At 40.1% G+C, this 20,314-nt stretch overlaps 1 protein-coding gene across 2 annotated transcripts in view; it reads right to left on the reverse strand.

The window, feature by feature from the left end:
- Window positions 1-20,314, reverse strand: part of LOC117884794 (sodium channel protein type 2 subunit alpha-like) — a 140,957-nt gene that overhangs the window by 36,604 nt on the left and 84,039 nt on the right. For both annotated transcript variants that reach the window (XM_034785594.1, XM_034785593.1), the window contains exons 18-19: window positions 11,448-11,565; window positions 1,455-1,609 (exon numbers count right to left, since the gene is read on the reverse strand). In XM_034785594.1, the coding sequence (XP_034641485.1) occupies window positions 1,455-1,609; window positions 11,448-11,565 (273 nt within the window). The remainder of the gene's footprint in view (window positions 1-1,454; window positions 1,610-11,447; window positions 11,566-20,314) is intronic.

The raw sequence follows: 20,314 nt of genomic DNA on the forward strand, positions 1-20,314 counted from the left end.
AAATTTAATTTGATAGAAATTAAGTGGCCCAGAAGAAGATTTATTAATTTGGTGGGAAGCAAGTTAATGCCCTATACCCTGTTACTGGATGCCTAGCAAGCAGTCATGAAGCCTAGAGATGGCACATCAGAAATATCAATTTTAAATTAAAGAGTCGCAGCCTAAGGGAAAGATTGGGATTATAAGAAATACACATCTGTGTAATCTGTACCACAGGCACTGAAAGTTCACAGGGATTCCTCGTCTAGGGTTGCTACACCATTTTGGGATTTTTTTAAGTGTTTGCAAGCATTGTTCCTTAAAAAAAAAAAAGTCGTCTTGTTGCTGTCTAGTCAACCACCAAAATCAAGTGGTTCATCTGTCGCCCTCCCATATCTACCCATGGACTCCTGCTCCTAAATGGAAACAGACAGCCTGGACCCTATTAGTCCTATTCTCTAAAACCAGCTCCCCATCCATGCACTCATCTGCAGTTTCTTATACCAAAAACTCTCCTCCCCTTTCCTTCATCTTGCAGTCCAACTGTTCCTCCCACCTGCTATCTACCAATGTGACACAATGTCCTCAACTGCTGATGTTTTTGCTACTACAACATTACCCCAGAATTCTGTGTGTGCAGTGGCAGGGGGTAGGCAGAGCTGAAGGTAATATGACAAATTAAAAGGCAGCAAATATAAAGAACATGTTAAAATCTATGTGCTCTCTCTATGCAATAAAAGACACCCAGAAGGCTTGGGGGGAGAGAGAGGAATTTGGCTGGAGGAATCTATACAGGAGTATGGTCCAAGAACCTTGATAAGAGTTTTTACATGTCATTTTATATTTGTTTTCTTTTTCATCTGATCAAACCTTTACAAAATCTGGGTTTGACCACCACTTCCATTTCCCCATAAAATAATAAAAGCTAGATTGTGGCTGGCCCTGCAGAGGTGCCCTCCCCAAGGAGGGAAAGAGCGTTACACACATAGAGCAGCCACATCTCTGCTACTGTAGTCTCAGCAACCAAGGACAGGGCTGACAGAGACTCCAAAGGGGATATGGCTAGATACCAACTAAGAAAAAGAAAGCAGTCTAGTGAAGGTATGAATCCATACGTATGTACAGGTGTTACAGCCTCTATTTTTGTGTGTATTTTCCCCAATGGTCCTGCAAGTATTCTGTCTGAGCCAGCCAGAATGTTGAAAGAGAACTTCCACTCACTCACAATCTGACCCCAATACAAACTCTGGCCAGAACAGTGTGAAGAACTAATCTCTACTAATGGTAGGATAAAGGAATTCTGGGTGTCCCCATATGGGATTCCAGATATGGGACATTTTTTATTAAAATATTTTTTTAAATAACTTTTTCCTAGTGGAAAAAAAAAAGCTGTATATACATCTCTCTTTGATTAACCATTCTTCTAAAGGGTGTTTTCTCACAGAAATAATATGCCTGTTACACATTTCACTTACCAGAGCACCACTGCTGAGGAGAATCATGAAGACAATGAAGGTTTCAAACCAGTTGTGTTCCACTATCTTATAGCAGGTTTTTCGAAGATTCCACCAGATTTTTCCTTTCTTATTTTCTAGGCGGACCTGACAGAACTTGAATTTTCGTACACAGCCTAATCATCAGGACAATAAATTATGACAAATCAATTTGTGATATTATTCTGAAATAGTAAATCAATGCTGACAAATTAAATTTTGATACTAAGTTTCTGCTAGCCTCCTGACTCCACATCAAACCGGAAATCAGAGGCAATGATATAGTTGAGCTCACTTTCATTTACAACCTTTTTATAAAATGTACATACAGAACAAGAAAACAAACTGCAGCTACCAGAAGGCAGAGACTAAGGACTGATCCTGTAGACATTTATACATGAGTAACTTCACTCATATGAATATGTTCCACGTGTGTGTTTTTGTAGGACTGGTCCCTAAGAAAACATAACAGTATTTTTCATTAGAACAGTGTAATTATGTACTAGGATATTGTAAAATGGTCACTGTCTAGTAATTTGGACTCAAAAGGGAGGGGGAGGGGAGAGAATCAAGTTTCTGTATAGCCTAATAAAATAAGTTTCCTTTTGTGGAAATATTTTCTCTACTGAAAAATTAGAGTAGGAAATAAATTAGATATTTTAAAAATGCTGTTTTAATGATACACCTCTACCCCGATATAACACGGCCCAATATAACATGAATTCGGATGTAACGCAGTAAAGCAGCGCTCGGGAGAGCGGGGGGGGGAGAGGGCTGCGCACTCTGGCAGATCAAAGCAAGTTCGATATAACGTGGTTTCACCTATAACGCAGTAAGATTTTTTGGCTCCCGAGGACAGTGTTATATCGAGGTAGAGGTGTATCTACTAAGTTTAAGAACTAGATCCTACAAAGACTTACCAGTTGTAGTGCTTACTACTGTGAGTAGTTCCATAGGCAGATTACTCAGCAGCAGCAAATAGTGTAGTAAGTGTTTTGCACCATTTATCCCATTGAACCCAATTCTGCAAATATTTATTCACATAAGTAATCTCACTGGATAGAGTGAAGTTATGTATGGCACAAGTCACAGCAGGATTTGACTTTTAATTAATAACAAACTGTTTTATTTCAAAAATGATTTTACCTTGATAGTTCCCCTTTCAATTTCTATGAACCTTTTTCCAAGAGGTTTACTTGAATGCTACAATTTGTAAATAAAAATTTTGTTGTGCACATGCGCATGCACAAACACAAAATAATAGTGACATTCAATGATATGTTTTTCAGTGGGGGGAAAAAAAAACAGAATTTATACACACGCTAATTATGGTTTCTCCACATCAGGAAATCTCAGCAAGCTGGATGATTAAAATATTCAGTTCCTGTCAGAAATATTTAACAAACTCCTGCATAATACACCTTGTTGCAGACATCAAAGTTAAATGCTGACTGGTGTGAAATATCAGCACCATAGCTATCTTTTTTGGCATTGTTCTTTTTCTTTTTTAAATCCTATTACTTTTGACACCAACTTTGAAACTTTTGATGCCCTTCCTTGGTGATTTGGAGTTATATTTCTGCTCATTTTTTTGCTTATGCAAGTTGTCCCATTGATTTCGTTCCTTTGTTGTTGTTTTTTCCTCCCAATTTGGAAAACACTATTATGTTTCCCTTTTTCTCCTACTGAAATAAAAATTAATAAGACTGGGCTATTTTACTTGCCTGATTGTAAATCATCACCAGTGGTGTCAGCCTAAATGTGCTCTGAGAACGGTATTCACTAATTTTATGCAGACACAGCACTGAAACCACATTTTGGTGCACCCCCCTTTCCACATCTCCCAATCATCAACATATTTTGTTGCTCTTGTAAGATAATATTGTATCTTTTTGGAGGGAGAAGGGTTTTGTTGTTGTTTTTGAATAAATCTAGAGGAAAGGGCATGAGTTCATACTTACAAAATGTAATCAACAATTGATTGAGGATGAAAAAATAATTGAGATAGGAAAAGGTATTCCAGATTTCTAATCAAAAGTAATACAATAGGAATCAGCCTCTGAATTCATACAGGAAGAGCATTTCTGAAAACTGGAAATCTGTTTATTACATGTCAGAAAATTATCATTTAGTGAATTTGAGAGAAACTCCTCTCCCTTTTGCACATTCCTCCATGCACTTCTATATAAGGAGAGGCCTGCTCTGACTCGCTCCTCTACACATCATCAGGGAGTTAGGGTATCATTCTTTTTAGTCCAAACAAACATCTCTTACTTTCCTCCCCCTCTGATAGGGAGTGGGAGGCGGGAGGGGGGGAGAGAAAGGTATCTGAAATGTTGACCAGATACATTATTGCCAATCTCAAGTGTTCCAAAATCATGAGTCAGGCCTCAAACATAATGAGAGTTGATTAAATATCATGATATTTTAAAAAATAATACATTTGGGGTTCATTTTGTGTCTTCTAGTTTCTGAGTCTTTTGGGCACACTCAAGCATTCTGCTGCATCTATGAGGGCTAGAAACTTAAAAAAAGAGAAAAAAAGAAAGAAAGCTGAGATTTCCTATTAATAATATGTCTTAAGGAGCAGGGCGGGGCTTTAAGAAAAACATCAAGTATCACAAGAACGGATAACACTGAAGATATCACAACATTCATGCCAGAACAATCTTGAGGCAGAACGAAACAGATATCTATACATAAAAAGAAAACCTACACAGGCAAGCTAAACTGATATGAAACAGGTTTAAATTAATTTAAGAGTGTTTCAGATACAAATTTCCACTGATTTAATGAAGTAGTTTGAAATGCAGCTAATACTGGCCACTGTCATACACAGGATATTGGACTAGAACCACTGGTCCAATCCCACATGGCAATGTCCGTCGTGGGTTTGGTGGGGTGTTGTTGTTTTTTTTGTTCAAACATACTGCTTGTAGAGCTGTCAAAGTGATCTAAAGAATGTGTACTTTGAGATTTTGGAAATTTGTCTGCCAAGTATGCTACCCATACCGCAAGGCTTGCTATCATAGTGAGTAAGCAAGGGTCTAGAGTGGAAACAGGGTTAACTTTCAGAACGTTCTTTGTACTTACCTGTTCCACAAAGGACAATTCGGATGCCATCTGAGAATGACACCTAATGCATTGCACTGCATCAGGAGTATGGTTCCATGACCTCAAAAAGTGATTCTGAGAAGCCCACTCAGGGGATGAAGCCAATGCTTGGCACTACCAATCCTAGCTTTGGAAATAATAAGTTATGGATGACCTCTGCCAGGGAATGATCAATGCAATGAAATTTTGGATCTTTGCAATTCTTTGCTGTGTTGGTAAAATTATGGCCAGAGCTATGTCTGTTTTGACCCATGGGTGAGCAATTCTCTGCATTGGGTTCAGAAGCTCTTCTTGATTTTGAAGAACTGGTGGGCATGAGTCCTTTCCATCAGCTTTCCAGTCGTGAGTGGTCAGCTTCTCTGGGCAGGACACTGATTAGTTTATTGTCTATGCAAGAATATAGGTATTTAATTTATGACCTGTACCTTGCTGTGACTACAGCTAGTTGTTACTTAAAATTCTGAGTGCAGAAAGGGTAGATCGAAAGGAAGAGTCTTGGACAGAAATTGTGACCTCTTGTACACAAATGCTCATTTTGTCTTTGTCATGATGAGGATATTGTTGGTTTGGAGAAAAATGTATCTAGGTTTCCTTGGAAGCTTCTGCTTCAGATTTCTCCCTCTGCCATGGTAATAGTGTCTTCCTGGATACCCTTGCTGCTTGTAGCGACCAGTAGATTGCTATGTTGGCTTTGATAGTGAGGTCTGAGGCTCTCCGTATTCTCAGCTACTAACTTATCTGAAGTTTCCCCAAACTGCTGTCTCTGATCTGTGCATTTGGATATATAAGGTATCTGTTTATGACGACTGATTGCTACTCATGGGTGTCACATGGCTTCCTTGCAGCCATCAAGTTAAAAGCCATTGCTCTTGTCACAAATCACATCAAGGGTTTGATCAGGAAAGAGCCCAAGATGTCTCAAGGTTCATACCGCTAGACGATGAGCTACTTGCTTGCTACTGAGTAGACTTTCCTTACTAAATAAATGAAAAACCTTTGGTCTGAATGGTGATAGCTGCAACTTTGAAACTGCTGTGTAGCAGGTCATCACTCTTATGATTTATGGGGTCTTTTGGAAGGAATTTTCCTTCTGAAGGTGTTTCACTGGTGAAGGTACTGCTGCACCAAACTTAGGCTCCCAGATCTTGTGAAATTTCTTTGTTTTCATATCACAATTTAGGTTAACACTTGGCTTTAATCAGATGTCCTTTAGAATGCATCTGCCAGAAACTATGTATTTAATATTGCTTGAAAGGGAAGTCATTTAACTAATATTAGTAAGCTCCTTGTAAGCCACTGGCATCCTGTCCTGGGAAAGTCCTGCAGTTTCCTTCTCTCCTAATGGTGCATGTGTGGTAGTTCCCCTGGCTGTTTACACAGAGGGGAGATAGCATGTTATTCATCCTGGCCTGGGGACCATACCACCACAGTGGGGTACTGGTACAAATACTTCAGTTGTGGAAGTAGCTTGCTAGATGTCCCTAGGACCCTAAAAGGTTGCCTACCTGCTCCCCCAGGCTGGCAAGCACCCAAGTAAATACTGCAGATGCAACCTAGTACCACTCAGGGCTTTACTCCATAACTCAGGGGGCCTTTTGAACATTGGAAGGGATTTCCCATTTACTCCTCTAATGGTGCAGTTCTGTGGGGTGTGGGATACTCATGAGCCTCTGTTCTGGTCACAGGCTGCCTGACATGCTCCTTATGCTTTAGCGTGAAGCCAGTCTGGAGTAGGGGAGGGGTGGAGAGAAAAACCCTTTCCCAGCCTTTCAAACTCAAAGCCCCCTTCCCTGAAAAAAAAAAAAAGATTACAGTTTATGATCAAAAGACACAATTCCCATTCTGCTGCTGCCTGAAAACTGAGTCTCTTTACCTGGCAGAGCAAGGTTCTTGTGCTGAAACTCAGACAGGCACAATTCCCAAATTCCCATTACACTACTGGCTGAGAGAATGCTACATAGGAGTAACAGGCTACTCTGCTTGCCCACACATGCTGCAAGGTGGAGGAGGGACTGAACCACTGATTTTCACCCCACCTGTTAATTAACAACACTAATTGCTGCCTTGTGAAGAACACACGTGCTGGGGTTTGGCAAGACTTACCCCTCAGCATCATGAGAATCCTCTGATTCATAGTGGGAGGAAAGGGAGCTGAGTGGGAGAACTACTTCTTCCCCCCAAGAGCTGAGGACCCACTTCAGTATCCAGGAGGAGGGTGGGTTTGGGTCCTTTCAGGGGTTCTCTTCCCCCTCCAGCCCAAGTTTGAGCTGAACGGGGGGCTTAGTCCTGGATCCCCCCACAAAAACAGTGGACCTCCTCTGAACTCCAAAGGTTGGTGGCGCTGTCATTAGATGAATGAAGAGAGAAGTTGTGCAACAGCAGATGGATGAGAGCCACAGGTAAGAGGTAAATGGACAAAATTACAGGGGGGGGGGAGCAAGTTTTGAAAAATGCTGTGAAGATATGTTTGCAGCAGATTCCCTGCTAGACTGCTAGTGTCTGTGGCTCTACCCTGCTATGGAAGGGGAAGAAGGTGGCCAGGCTCCGGCTCTGGGAGGATCTGCAGCCTCTCCCTCTTTGGCCTCCTTGATTCCCATAGTGTTAGTTTTTAGTATTCTCATAGTTCCCGCTGTTTGCCAGAAGCTGGGAATGGGCGACAGGGGATGGATCACTTGATGATTACCTGTTCTGTTCATTCCCTCTGGGGCACCTAGCATTGGTCACTGTAAAAAGACAGGATAGATGGACCTTTGGTCTGACCCAGTATGGCCGTTTTTATGTTCTTATAGTGCCTTTCCCTTCAGTTTATCAATTATACAGCTGTTAAAAATGCCATCCTCATCTGTAGATGACCCCACAAGTCTCCCCTCTTTGAACCTTTCTGCTGCTTCTTCGTACCCTACTGTATCAACTTTTTGTCCTTGCCTTTGAAAGATATGCAGCACCACCTCACACATCTTGGATCCTGTTTCTTATTGTGTCCCCCTCACTCCCTCCTCTCCAACAACACCAGCCTTGCCACTTTCTCTTTCTCACTCACTCACAGCCTTGTGTCTTCCTCCGTGTAGCCCCTCTACATGAAATAATAATCCTAGTGTGCAAGGCCCCCATTCTCTCCTCATCCAAATGCCTCCAAAAGACTCACTACTTCCATGAGGCCCACAAACGTTAACCCTTAGAGAAAATTATCAAGGCTAAGACTGACATCTCAAGACTAGGCAAGGTAAAAAGACTGAGGAAACCCCTTTCCTCCAGTTTAAAAACTATCTTCTGGGTCTACCAGTGCATCTTAACTTATCTGTCTTTTGGAATAGAAACTTCTTAGGGCAAAGACTTTTTTGCCTTGTATAGCAATAAGCATATTGCCGGCACTTAAGTTATAGATATCATAACTTGGAACACTTATTAATCTCAAATAAAGGAAAAGTGTTCTACAGGATTTAACAAATAGGGTGTATTAAAGGCGCAATTTACAACTATGATAATTATTTAATCTGTATATACACCTCTAACTTGATATAACACTGTCCTCGGGAGCCAAAAAAATCTTACCGCATTATAGGTGAAACTGCGTTATATCGAACTTGATTTGATCCGCTGGAGCGCGCGGCCCCACTCCCCCGGAGCGCTGCTTTACCGCATTATATCCGAATTCATGTTATATCAGGTCGGGTTATATCGGGGTAGAGGTGTAGTTTTTATTGATTTATATTGTCTTATTGGTTCTACCCAAGACAAGTTTGGAAAAATATACTAATTTCCCAAATAAATATGATGAGAAAAACAATAACTATTCTGATTAGAACAAAAGTAAACTTTTCATGAAATATAGGTTTGTAAGAACCATCTATGGTAATATTTCCCAGATAGTGCTCCTGACCCGTTTGCAGAAAGGTTCTAGATCATAGGGCTGGTGTGGAGAAGAGGCCGTGGAGAGAGAGAAAGAGAGAGTGTGTGTGCGTGTGGAGTTGGATAGTGAGCATGGGCCCAGCTTCCTGCTCTGAGCTTAGGGTTCCTGCATGGGGTCACAATGCCTATGATTTTTGCCCACCCAGTTTGGACCCTGAGTGGGTTGCAAAAGAAGACAAAACACAGTTGGTGGGTTACCTTAGTAAAACGTTTGGGAACCACTGATCTGTATAGTCCACTTCCACCTTGGAAAGCTCTGTTTTCATTATGAGGCCTGAAGGATTTAGTTGTGTGAATTTCATATTCTAGCAGAGCCCAAGAGCTTTCATGCCCACTTGGTCACTAGCACTCTTCCCATTCTTTTTAAGAGATTAGTCAAACATAAAGTATCTTAAACCATTTTAATGACCCCAGAGGTAAAATCCTAGCTCTCCCTGGAGTGTCATTAGTTCTCATGATGATCTGTTACACAGAGATAGAGCCCTACCAAATTCACAGTCCATTTTGGTCAATTTCACGGTCATAGGATTTAAAAAATTGTAAATTTCATGATTTTAGATATTTAAATCTGAAATTTCATGGTGTAGTAATTGTAGGGATCCTGGTCCTAAAAGGAGTTGTGTATGTGGGGGTGGTGGAAGGGGGTGTCACAAGGTAATTATCGGGGGAGGAGGGAGAGGTTGCAGTATTGTTACATTTACTTATGCACTGCTGCTGATGGTGGCACTGCCTTCAGAGCTGGGCGGCCAGAGAGATTTGGCTGCTGGCTGGGAACTCAGCTCTGAAGACAGAACCACTACCAGCAACAGTGCCAAGGTAAGGATGGCATGGTAGGGTATTGCCTCCCTTTCTTCGGCACTGCTGCCTTCAGAGCAGGGCCCTCAGTCAACAGCTGACCCTCTCTGGCCACCCAGCTCTGACGACAGCAGCACAGAAGTAAGGGTGGCATGGTATGGTATGGTATGGTATTGCTGCCTTCAGAGCTAGGCACAGCAGGGCCAATCAGAGGGGGGGCCAGGAGGGCCATTTGGCCTGGTCCTCAAGCTCAAAGGGGACCTCACATTTAGACACCTGAATTGCATATTTTTGTCAGTTTTCCTGCATCAGTGGCTTCAGGTGAACGCACCTTCAATGTGTTGAAGCAGGTAAAGAACTATTACCGTTGAACTATGGGACAAGAGCGTTTGAATGGGCTCACCATGCTTAATATCAACAGTGACATTGCACGAAAGCTAGATTTTCCCTCAATAATTAGTGCATCTGCACAGAAAAAGGCTAGAAAAGCATTTGTTAAATAAAAAAATATTCAAATTATGTCTCTCTTTTTTTTTTTTGGTGCCTTATTTTGTTTTCATGTGTTGTCATTTTTTAATTTTATCATGGCTAGGGCCTCAAAAGCTGGAAGTGGTCCGAGCCTCTCTGGACCTCTGAGAGGGCCTGGCACTCAGCCAACAGCCGCCGCTCTCTGGCTCTGAAGGCAGCGAAGAAGTAAGGGTGGAAATACTGCAACGCCCTTTACAATAACTTTGCAACCCCCCTGCAACTTCCTTTGGGTGAGACCCGCCAGTGAGAGAAATGCTGGTCTCTCCCATGAAATATGTATCGTGTAGAGTAAAAGCACACAAAAGACCAGATTTCACAGGGGGAGACCAGATTTCACGATTCGTGACGCATTTTTCATGGCTGTAAATTTGGTAGGGCCCTACACATAGACTATATTGTATTTCATCAGCTCACGTAAAAATACTACATACTCCTGCAACTTTTACTGAAATGACCAAGAGCATATACTTTATAGCCCCAATAATCTCATCTTGAGTTATTCAAAATGCCTAGTTAACTAAAAGTTGGTCACATCCTTGACAGCAATGCACATCATGCATTTAGATAAAATGTATTTGTAATAAAATGTGAAATACTCAAAAATTTAGTGGTTTTTTTGCATTTCATTAAGAATTTGAAAATGGTCCTGAGTTGCAAAAATATTTTTGTTTGTAATTTTTTCTTCTTGAAAGTGGGTTTATTTTCACATGAAAGTGAGAACATTTCTAAGTCACAAGGGACCTAATTGGAGTCAAATGTGGATTTGAAGTTCTAATTTAAAAGCTTCAAAGTTGTTATGAAACATTTGAATTTTGTAGATAAATAGAAGTGCAAAAATTGTTCAAAGTGAAATGGTGAAAACTTGCATCGAACTTTCAAACTTTTTGGAAAACTAGGACTAGGCTGTATGGATTTTGTCCTTTATGTTTGTAAAAATGAGGATAATGATAGTAACCTTTATAAAGTGCTTTGAGCTCTACTGATAAAAATTCTATATAAGAACTCCATATTTTTATCAGATTTTGCACATTGTTAAGCAGTGTGTACATTTAAGGTGCTATACAACTGAAATTCCAAAATATCACTTTTTTGACATCTCAAAATTTCTGAATGTTCAGATTCTCCTAAATTGGCCCTTTGAAGTTTATGCAGGATATGAGTGTGTGGGCAGGCTTCTTTGCAGGAAAGCAGGCTGAGAGGCTTGATCCTGCAGTTTTTACTCATAAGAGTACTCCATTTGACATCAAAGGCACTACTTACATGAGTGAGAGTTTGCAGGATTGGATCTCTTAGTCGTTACAAAATTTAAAGTCTTAGGCCTTGATCCTGGAAAGACTTGTGCATATGCTTAACTTTATATGCCAGGAACACTCTCATTGAGTTCAATGCGACTGTTAACAATGTGTAAATTTAAGTATAGGTATAAGTTATTAAGTATAGGGTCAGGGCCTTAGGTTGCTTATACTTTTAGAATATCCTATTACCAGCAGACGGCCCACAATAGAACCCTCTTTATTTTGGGGTTCGAATCTACAACCCCTTGTCATCTAGCCTAATTTAAGCCTGGACTATATAACTATAGCAGCCTGCACTAATGGGAATTGATAAACCAAAATGTTCTTTCCATACCTTCTGTAAAACAGGCCTTTGGTTCTAGTGCTTCTTCTGATTCAATATCTGCTTTTTCTTCTCCAAGGAAAGTTATATCAATTGTACTACCTTCAGATGAGCTGTAAATATTTAATTTCTGCAAATGAAAGCCCAGAATATAGATTTTATATTTATCAGTATATTTATTTTGAATTGTAATTAATATTAAGCATGCAACACTATGTGCAAAGAATAACAAACATTGGTATATGTGGCCAAAGATACATTCTCCCCCAACACAGTCAGCACTCCACAAGTGTACAAACAATGCATCTTTATATCTGTAAACCGTAGGGCATGCTATTTTAATTATCACATGGAATTATAAAATGTTTGGAGTAAAAATAGTAAGGAATATTTTTTTTTTTACACCAAACTCTGGATTTTTACTAAGTGGCCTTTCTGATATGAAATCCATTTGAGATTGGTCATTTGCTATTGTTTTCTTACTATATTTTTCTATTACATTTTGTATCAGTACAAATTACACTGTGCACTTCAGGATCATTTAGGAACCAAAAGATAGCAGCTTTCATCATACCAGCCTCTTCAACCATAACACTGAAGATCCTGATGGTAGACTCTTTCAGGTTGCCAATCATCGGGATAAAATTGTTCTCCAGAAAAATCTGGTATTTTAAAAAAGTTTTTATTGTTGTTATTGTTTTGGGTTTTTTTCTGGCAGGAGCCATTTAAAAAAAAAGTTTCTATAATATAAAAGGAAAAAATTAAATATATGATTTTTTACTCTCGGTTTTCTGCTATTTCTTGAACTGATTCAGCTAAATAGTTCTGATTTATGTGACAAAAGATTTATAAATGGATTAAAATTACCATTCACCTCTCCATTTTATAGAAGATACTATGTCAATTTGCCTTAATACTGTAAATGAGGTCACAAAATTAGAAACAGCACAATTTCCCCCAATGGAAACACTTTATATTGGGCATGCAGACATGTAATTTGGCCACTCAGATAAGCAACGTATAAAACTGAAATTAAGCTTCAATAATATTAAAAGAGTATTTTAATTATTTAAATTATTCTCCCACTCTGACTATAATACAGATTATATTGTGACTGGCACGTCTGTTTTTTCCAGAGCTATGACTAAACCAAAAGAAGCCACACAGAAAGATTTGTACAAATAGAAAAATATGAATTGACAATTCTTAATTTAAAAACTTTTCATAACCTGCAATTATTGACATGTAAACATATATTACACTTTTTCAACAATACCTTTCAGATTTCTGAAATTTCAAAAAGGAAAAAAAAAAGCATGTTAATTTAATTTCAATAGCCATTATTTTACATTCTCTGTTACTAATGCACATGTGTTTTCCTGTGCATTTTGAAACTACTTGTTACTCTGGTGCTCATACGTGCCCTGTCAACATAGAGATATATATGTATCAATATATTTCTTATATAGATATATAAAAAATAAATAAATATATTTAGAACAGCTAACACACAATTACAGTAGTACTAAATGAAACTGCATCCGAAGAAGTGGGTTGTAGCCCATGAAAGCTTATGCTCTAATAAATTTGTTAGTCTCTAAGGTGCTACAAGTACTCCTGTTCTTTTTGTAATACAAAGAAATGTCTGAATTTGGTGTTACCCATTATTGCAAGATCACTTGTCCAAACTAATCAAAGAGTTAGAGGCATTATTCCAATTAATGGTGATTTTTAAAAAAATGTCATTTGTGAAAGCAGAAGTAGCAAGCAAATTATATTTATACATTAATTCAAACTGTGGTGATAGTATAATCTCCAGGAATTGAAGGATAGTTATGTTTTTAACAGATGTAATTAAGTTACAATATTAGATTATTTAATTGTCAACATCTGGATTCACATAAAAGTGTGAGTTGCTCAGAGAGTAGAATGTTATTTTAATTCTGTGTCTAGGGTATGTTCAGTAGAATCCTGATTTTATGAAGATGTAAGGGATACCCCAAACCTTTGTAAATATATTGTATATATATATTGTAAATATATAGCTGGGAAAAGTAACTTTGCTGTATTTGTGAGAGAAGATATGAAGAACTTAATGCCAGGGTGTAAGGCAAGCTATTGTGATAACATTTAATAACATAATTGAACCAGTTATTTCCTAATTTACTATTTATATACAATCTGAATATCTGGAATATTGCCTCTAAGCTATTAATATTTATATATAATGTAGTATAGGTGCCTATTTCACATTTTTGTAAGAGTATTAATTTAAAAAAATTGCAAGCAAGCAACATTAATATAAACTTTTTGCCCACAACATTTCTGAAACTGAAGAAAATACTGTTTCTTTATACTACAGTATTATATTAAGCTTTTGCTTTCATCATTCCATCATGGATAGCATTTATATAGCAAAATGCTGCAGCAATGAAAGGGAAAACCAAAATTATGAATGGGATTATAAAACAAATTAAAAGTCTTCAAAAGTACTGATTTATTATTTTAAAAAAGTAAAACAAAAATGAGACATGATATTGTGTTGTCATAGTATATTACCTATTCGTACCATTTAATAGAAAATAATTATAACATAAAATAGTTTCCTGTCACTGGAACTGTGAGTTGCTCAATTAGCTACTTTAATAGATAATGTTGAATTCAAAACAGATAATTCAGGATCTCAAGCATCAATGGGACAAGACAGACAATCATAATTACAAAAAAAATCTGTGTATATGATATTTTAGTTTAATTTATGATAAATTAATCATAGCAGTTACTACTTAAATCTGGAATGTTTCTTGATTTACATTATATTCAAAGTACTGTATTTCTGTAATAAGTATTGGTATAACCTGTTTTTGCACCACAGAGGGTTTTACGGCTTGCTTTCCTTTCGGAGGGAGGGCGGGATAATCCTGTCTGATTACTGTGTTTGTTACAAAAGAAGTAAAAGCAATAAAATATGATGTATCTAATTAATAATGAAATCTCTTATGTTATGCCTGCATTTCTCAGAGATACAACTGCTGCAGTTGTTACGAACTGACCAGTCAACCACACACCTCATTTGGAACCCGAAGTACCCAATGAGGCAGCAGCAAAGACCAAAAACAAACAAACAAAAAACCCCACAAACAACCACCTACCAAAGACAGTACAGTACTGTGTTAAACTTAAGGTACTAAAAAATAAAGGGAAAGTTTAAAAAAAAAAAAGATTTGAAAAGGTAAGGAAACTGGTTCTGTTTGTTTCATTTAAATTAAGATGGTTAAAGCAGCATTTTTCTTCTGTATAGTAAAGTTTCAAAGTTGCATTAAGTCAATGTTCAGTTGTAAACTTTTGAAACAACCACCATAATGTTTGTTCAGAGGTAAGAACATTTCAGAATTATGAATAACCTCCATTTCTGAGGTGTTCATAACTCTGAGGTTCTACTGTAATCACTAACATAAAATAACAAAACAGAGCACAGCATTCCTATAGTGTGTGGGGAAACAGAGCCAGCTTTTGGTACTGATTGATAATTGAACTAAATTGCTTTACCATCTACAGATTTTGCACAGGGCTAACCGGTTCTGCAGAACGTGGTTGTAACCAGGAAGTCTAGGAAGTATATTGCCGCCCATATAGAAATTTATAGATACATGGGGACATACCACTAGAAGTTACCAGGATGTTATCCTGCTTAATAGCAATGTGCTCTCTCTAGTTCATAAAATGGAGGAAGGGAAGAAAATTTTCTTGTCCTTTTACTTCCCATGCTCTTACTCAAAATTACACCATGCAAAGCCTTCATGTACTGAAATATACCCCCTCTTTTCTTGCCCCTTTAACTTTGCCTGGTGTTCCTAGCATAGAGAAATAGCTTATATGATGAGAAACCGTACATTCATAGTCTCAGTTTCCACAACTTCTTGTTAATATTCCCATTCCATAAAGACAAGTATTCTAAACATTTTCACACATTGGCTATGTCCTCTATTTTAGCACAGTTAATTCTTAAACATTTGCCTAGACATTAGAAGGGTCAGGAAAATCTATGTGTAATTTTCTTATTGTCTGGAAGGAATTCTAATTTTTACAGGAGACAGTGGTTAACCATACAGAATCTGATTATTCATTAAAGGTTTTAACTGATTTCTGATTAAATAATCAGAATAATATCCTTACATCGAAAGCTTTAAAGAATCCTTCATTTTTATAAATTTGTTCACACAACTGTTGCCATTAGTGTCAACATTTACTAATAGTTATCATTCTGTGGTTTCCAAGAGACAGGGACATTCTACCCTTACCTTAGAATAGGGAGAAACAGGATAGAGCAGTTTAAATCAAGGCGATTTAAATCACTTGATTTTATTTTTAATCATTGATTTAAATCAGGTTGTGCCTTTGCAAAATTAATTTGAAAATCTGTGGCATTACAAATTTAGATTAAAATTTATAATGACATAAAAATGCAGGTTTTGTTGTTGTTGTTTTTGTTTTTTAAGGAAGTGCAACTGCTGGTAGAATCCCTTATTTGAATTTACACAACTACTATATGAAAACCCAAAATACTGAAAATGAAGACCCTGATCCTACAAACATTAAAACAGATATTATTTTCCTCACATGAATAGTCCCATTAACAACATGAGTAGATATGCTGAAGTCAAAGTTATTGGTAATTATGTGCATCAGGGATTGCAAAGCCAGATGTAAAATTATATTTTTGCTAAAAAAGCTTTGTGGCATAAAATCTTTGTCACTTCAAAATAAAACTGCTTCACGGTTAACAATGAAAATTTACTTGGACTTTCAATAAAACAAAGTGACTGTGAATCACAAAGTATGTTTAGTTATGATTTTATACACCCTGGGAAGCAACTGAAGTGTGGTAGTTTTTAGTACCTGGACACCTGTTAGCGATGATCACTTTAGCTGCAATAGCAAATGAGAAAAGTGTGAAATACTGAAGATCTATAGATTTATAAATGTTTGTCTTAGAAGACATTAAGTATTTAATATTTAAATATTGATTCAAGTGGTACAATCTACTGTGATTTAGGTTTTAGAACATGAATAGTTCACATTTTAATATTCAGAAAAGCAAATTCCCCACACAATTGCCAACCTCCAAGCTGAAGAACTTGTGTAATAGCTAGCAATTGCTAAACAAAAGATAACAGGAAAAAGATGCTATTTTATGCGTATCAGTAAAAAAATACTGCTTGGAGAAAAATGAGCAAATTAGTCACCATGATGCTCTCGAAAGGAGTCAGAGTGAAGACTGAGGAAGCAGCTCACAATGGACTCTTACTCTTCAGGCAAATATGGACTTGGAATGCTACCCAGGAAACATGCTTAGTCTAGGTGAGTGCCTTGGTTCTCTCATTTGATGCTGTTATGGTCACTTGAGAAACTGCTTTTCTAATTGGCTCCAAGTGAGCTGGATCTAGCTCCCCTTAATCTGGAGGATGGTGACTGGAATAGGGGGGGAAGGAAATTACTTAAAATGGGAAACAGATATATGCTCCATAAGGGATGCTAAGGACCTCTCAGGAGAAAAAAGTATCTGGTTATACTCTATTACAAAGTGAAGACAGAAATGGAACACTTAGAACGCCTCTCTTATTCTCTCCTCTTTCGATCTTTCATCCTGGGAATATTTTCTTACTTATTCAGCTCTCTCTCTCTCTCTCTCTCTCTCACTCTCATTTCAGAGGAAAATGCTGCTTCTACTTAAAAAATTGAGCTGTCATCACAGGCTCTTTCTAATTGATGAGATCAAATGGAAAGACATGACAGAAGTGTATCATTTATTTACTTAGGCCTGGTCTACACTAGGCGTTTATGTCGAAGTTAGCGCCATTACATCGAATTAACCCTGCACCCGTCCACACTGCGATGCTATTTAGTTCGACATAGAGGTCTCTTTAATTCGACTTCTGTACTCCTCCCCGACGAGGGGAGTAGTGCTAAATTCGACATGGCCATGTCGAATTAGGCTAGGTGTGGATGGAAATCGACGCTAATAGCTCCGGGAGCTATCCCACAGTGCACCACTCTGTTGACGCTCTGGACAGCAGTACGAGCTCGGATGCTCTGACCAGCCACACAGGAAAAGCCCCGGGAAAATTTGAATTTGAATTCCTTTTCCTGTCTGGCCAGTTTGAATCTCATTTCCTGTCTGGACATCGTGGCGATCACAGCAGCACTGGCAACGATGCAGAGCTCTCCAGCAGTGATGGCCGTGCAGTCTGTGAATAGAAAGAGGGCCCCAGCATGGACTGATCGGGAAGTATTGGATCTCATCGCTGTGTGGGGCGATGAGTCCGTGCTTTCTGAGCTGCGCTCCAAGAAACGGAATGCAAAGATCTATGAGAAGATCTCAAAAGACATGTCAGAGAGAGGATACAGCCGGGATGCAACGCAGTGCCGCGTGAAAATCAAGGAGCTGAGACAAGGCTACCAGAAGACCAAAGAGGCAAACGGACGCTCCGGATCCCATCCCCAGACATCCCGTTTCTATGAGGCACTGCATTCCATCCTCGGTGCGGCCGCCACCACTACCCCACCACTGACCGTGGACTCTGAGGATGGGATATTGTCCACGGCCGGTTCCTCGGACATGTTAGCGGACGGGGAAGATGAGGAAGGAGATAAGGAGGACGAGGCAGTCGGCAGCGCTCACAACGCTGATTTCCCCGACAGCCAGGATCTCTTCATCACCCTTACAGAGATCCCCTACGAAGCGTCCCCAGCCGTTACCCCGGACACAGAATCTGGGGAAGGATCAGCCAGTAAGTGTTGTAAACATCTAAACATTTATTTTTAACAGAACAGGAATATTAACAATTAAAAGAATGGGTTGTTCATGATTACTTTGCCCTAGGCACTTAACGGTTCAGTCATGGGCAGTGCAAGTTTTGAAAAAAAATCTAGCAATGTCCGGTTTTCCGTGATTGTCCTGCCCAAGCCGCTCTACTGTTTAGTCCCTGCTACTGCAGCTAGAGTAAAATGCGGTCTATATGTGCAGGGATAGAGCAGTAATCCTCCCGGGACATCTCGATGAAGCTCTCCTGGAGGTAATTGGAAAGCCGTTGCATGAGGTTCCTGGGGAGAGCGGCCTTATTGGGTCCTCCGAAGTACGACACGTTGCCGCGCCACGAGACTATCAAGTACTCGGGAATCATTGCTCTGCACAGCAGGGCGGCATACGGCCCTGGTCTTTGGAGGCTTTCCCGGAGCATTCTCTCTCTCTCGCTGTCAGAGATCCTCATCAGGGTGATGTCGCCCATGGTGACCTGCTTTGAATTAGGTAGGGGAATGTTAGTGTTGGGACTGCTTGCTCGTTCCTTTACAGAACTGTAACCGCTGGTTTGCAGCCACGCGGTGGAGGCGGGAGAGGGGCTGCCGAAAGGGATCGTTCCTGGGGACAGCCGCGAGGGGGTGGGACAGGGGCAGAGTTCCCGCTTGCCGGATTGCTGGCAGCAGGTACTGACATTGCTTTAAATGTGAAATGAGGCCAGTGGTAATATAAAAGTTTTAAACTGCCACAAGTCTACGGCTTACCATGTCTGCCTGCAACAGAAATTCCGTTGTGCTGCCCCGCTTCTCAAATGTGCTGTGGAAGACCCCAGGCACTGAATGCGAAGGCCGAGAATTCGACCTTGTGCTGAGTGCGCATGTGATAGGTGCTGTGCATGGTCTTGTTCACAGAGAAAGACTATGTTCTTGGTTCACAACTACATTTATCTTTCTGAGGAATTCACTCCCTTTTTCCCATTCCCACAGCCACATCTGCGACTGTCTCACAACCTAGCCTGGCATCACACTCCCAGAGGCTAGCGAAGATTAGGCATAGGAAGAAGAGGACACGGGAGGACATGTTCTCTGAACTTATGGCCTGTTCCCAAGCCCAGGCAGCACAGCAGACCCAGTGGCGGGAGAAATTGACCCAAATGCAGCAAGCAAACATGGATCGGGAGGAGAGGTGGCGGCAGGAAGACCAGCAGGCGACTCAAACGCTGCTTGGACTACTGAGGGAGCAAACAGACACGCTCCGGCGCCTTGTGGATGTTCTGCAGGAACGGAGGCAGGAGGACAGAGCCCCGCTGCAGTCCATCTCTAACCGCCCTCCCCCGCCACCAAGTCCCATACCCACCTCACCCAAAGTGCAAAGAAGGAGAGGCGGCAGAGTCCCTGCTAACTCTCACTCCACCCCTGCAGAGAGCTCTAGTAGCAGAAGGCTCTCATTCCCCAAAACTTGAAAAGTTCTTTCCTTCCCGCCTGACACAAGCCCCCGTCCAAGTTTCACCTCCCAGTTCCATGTGTAGTTGATAATAAAAAATACGTTCATGTTAACTACTGTTTCAATCATGTTCTTTTGGAGGAGGAGGGGAAAGGGGGTTGGTAATTGGACAGGACAGTCACCTTTGGCAGGGTACATAGGCGGGGGCAGGCACAGCAGCAGGGCACATACACAGTGCAGTGATGCAGTGACTAGTTACCCTGGTTAGTCTGGGAGGTTGTTTTCATGTTATGTGGTGGGGGGTGGGTTGCTCTGTGACTTTGTGGCGGGGGAGGGCAGTTACAGATCTTAAGCGGCAGTCCTTATGCAGGATCACAGAGCCATGCAGCAGGGGATCTGTAATCGTCCTCCCCCTGCCACAAAGTCACATAGCCCCCCCATACACACAGTCCCGATCAGGAGGGGTGACAGGCTCCGTTGAAACAACCATCCCACCGCAGCGGAGCCCGTCAATCCTTGAGTTTAGAAGCTTCATTCGCGTCACTACACTACACCCGCTCCGCACCACAGTCTGCGTCCCAGTTTTAAAAAATTCCCGCGAAAACAGTATTAAAAAAAACGGTGTGCATTAACAAAG

This window comes from Trachemys scripta, chromosome 11, assembly GCF_013100865.1.
Source record: "Trachemys scripta elegans isolate TJP31775 chromosome 11, CAS_Tse_1.0, whole genome shotgun sequence".
NCBI lineage: Eukaryota > Metazoa > Chordata > Testudines > Emydidae > Trachemys > Trachemys scripta.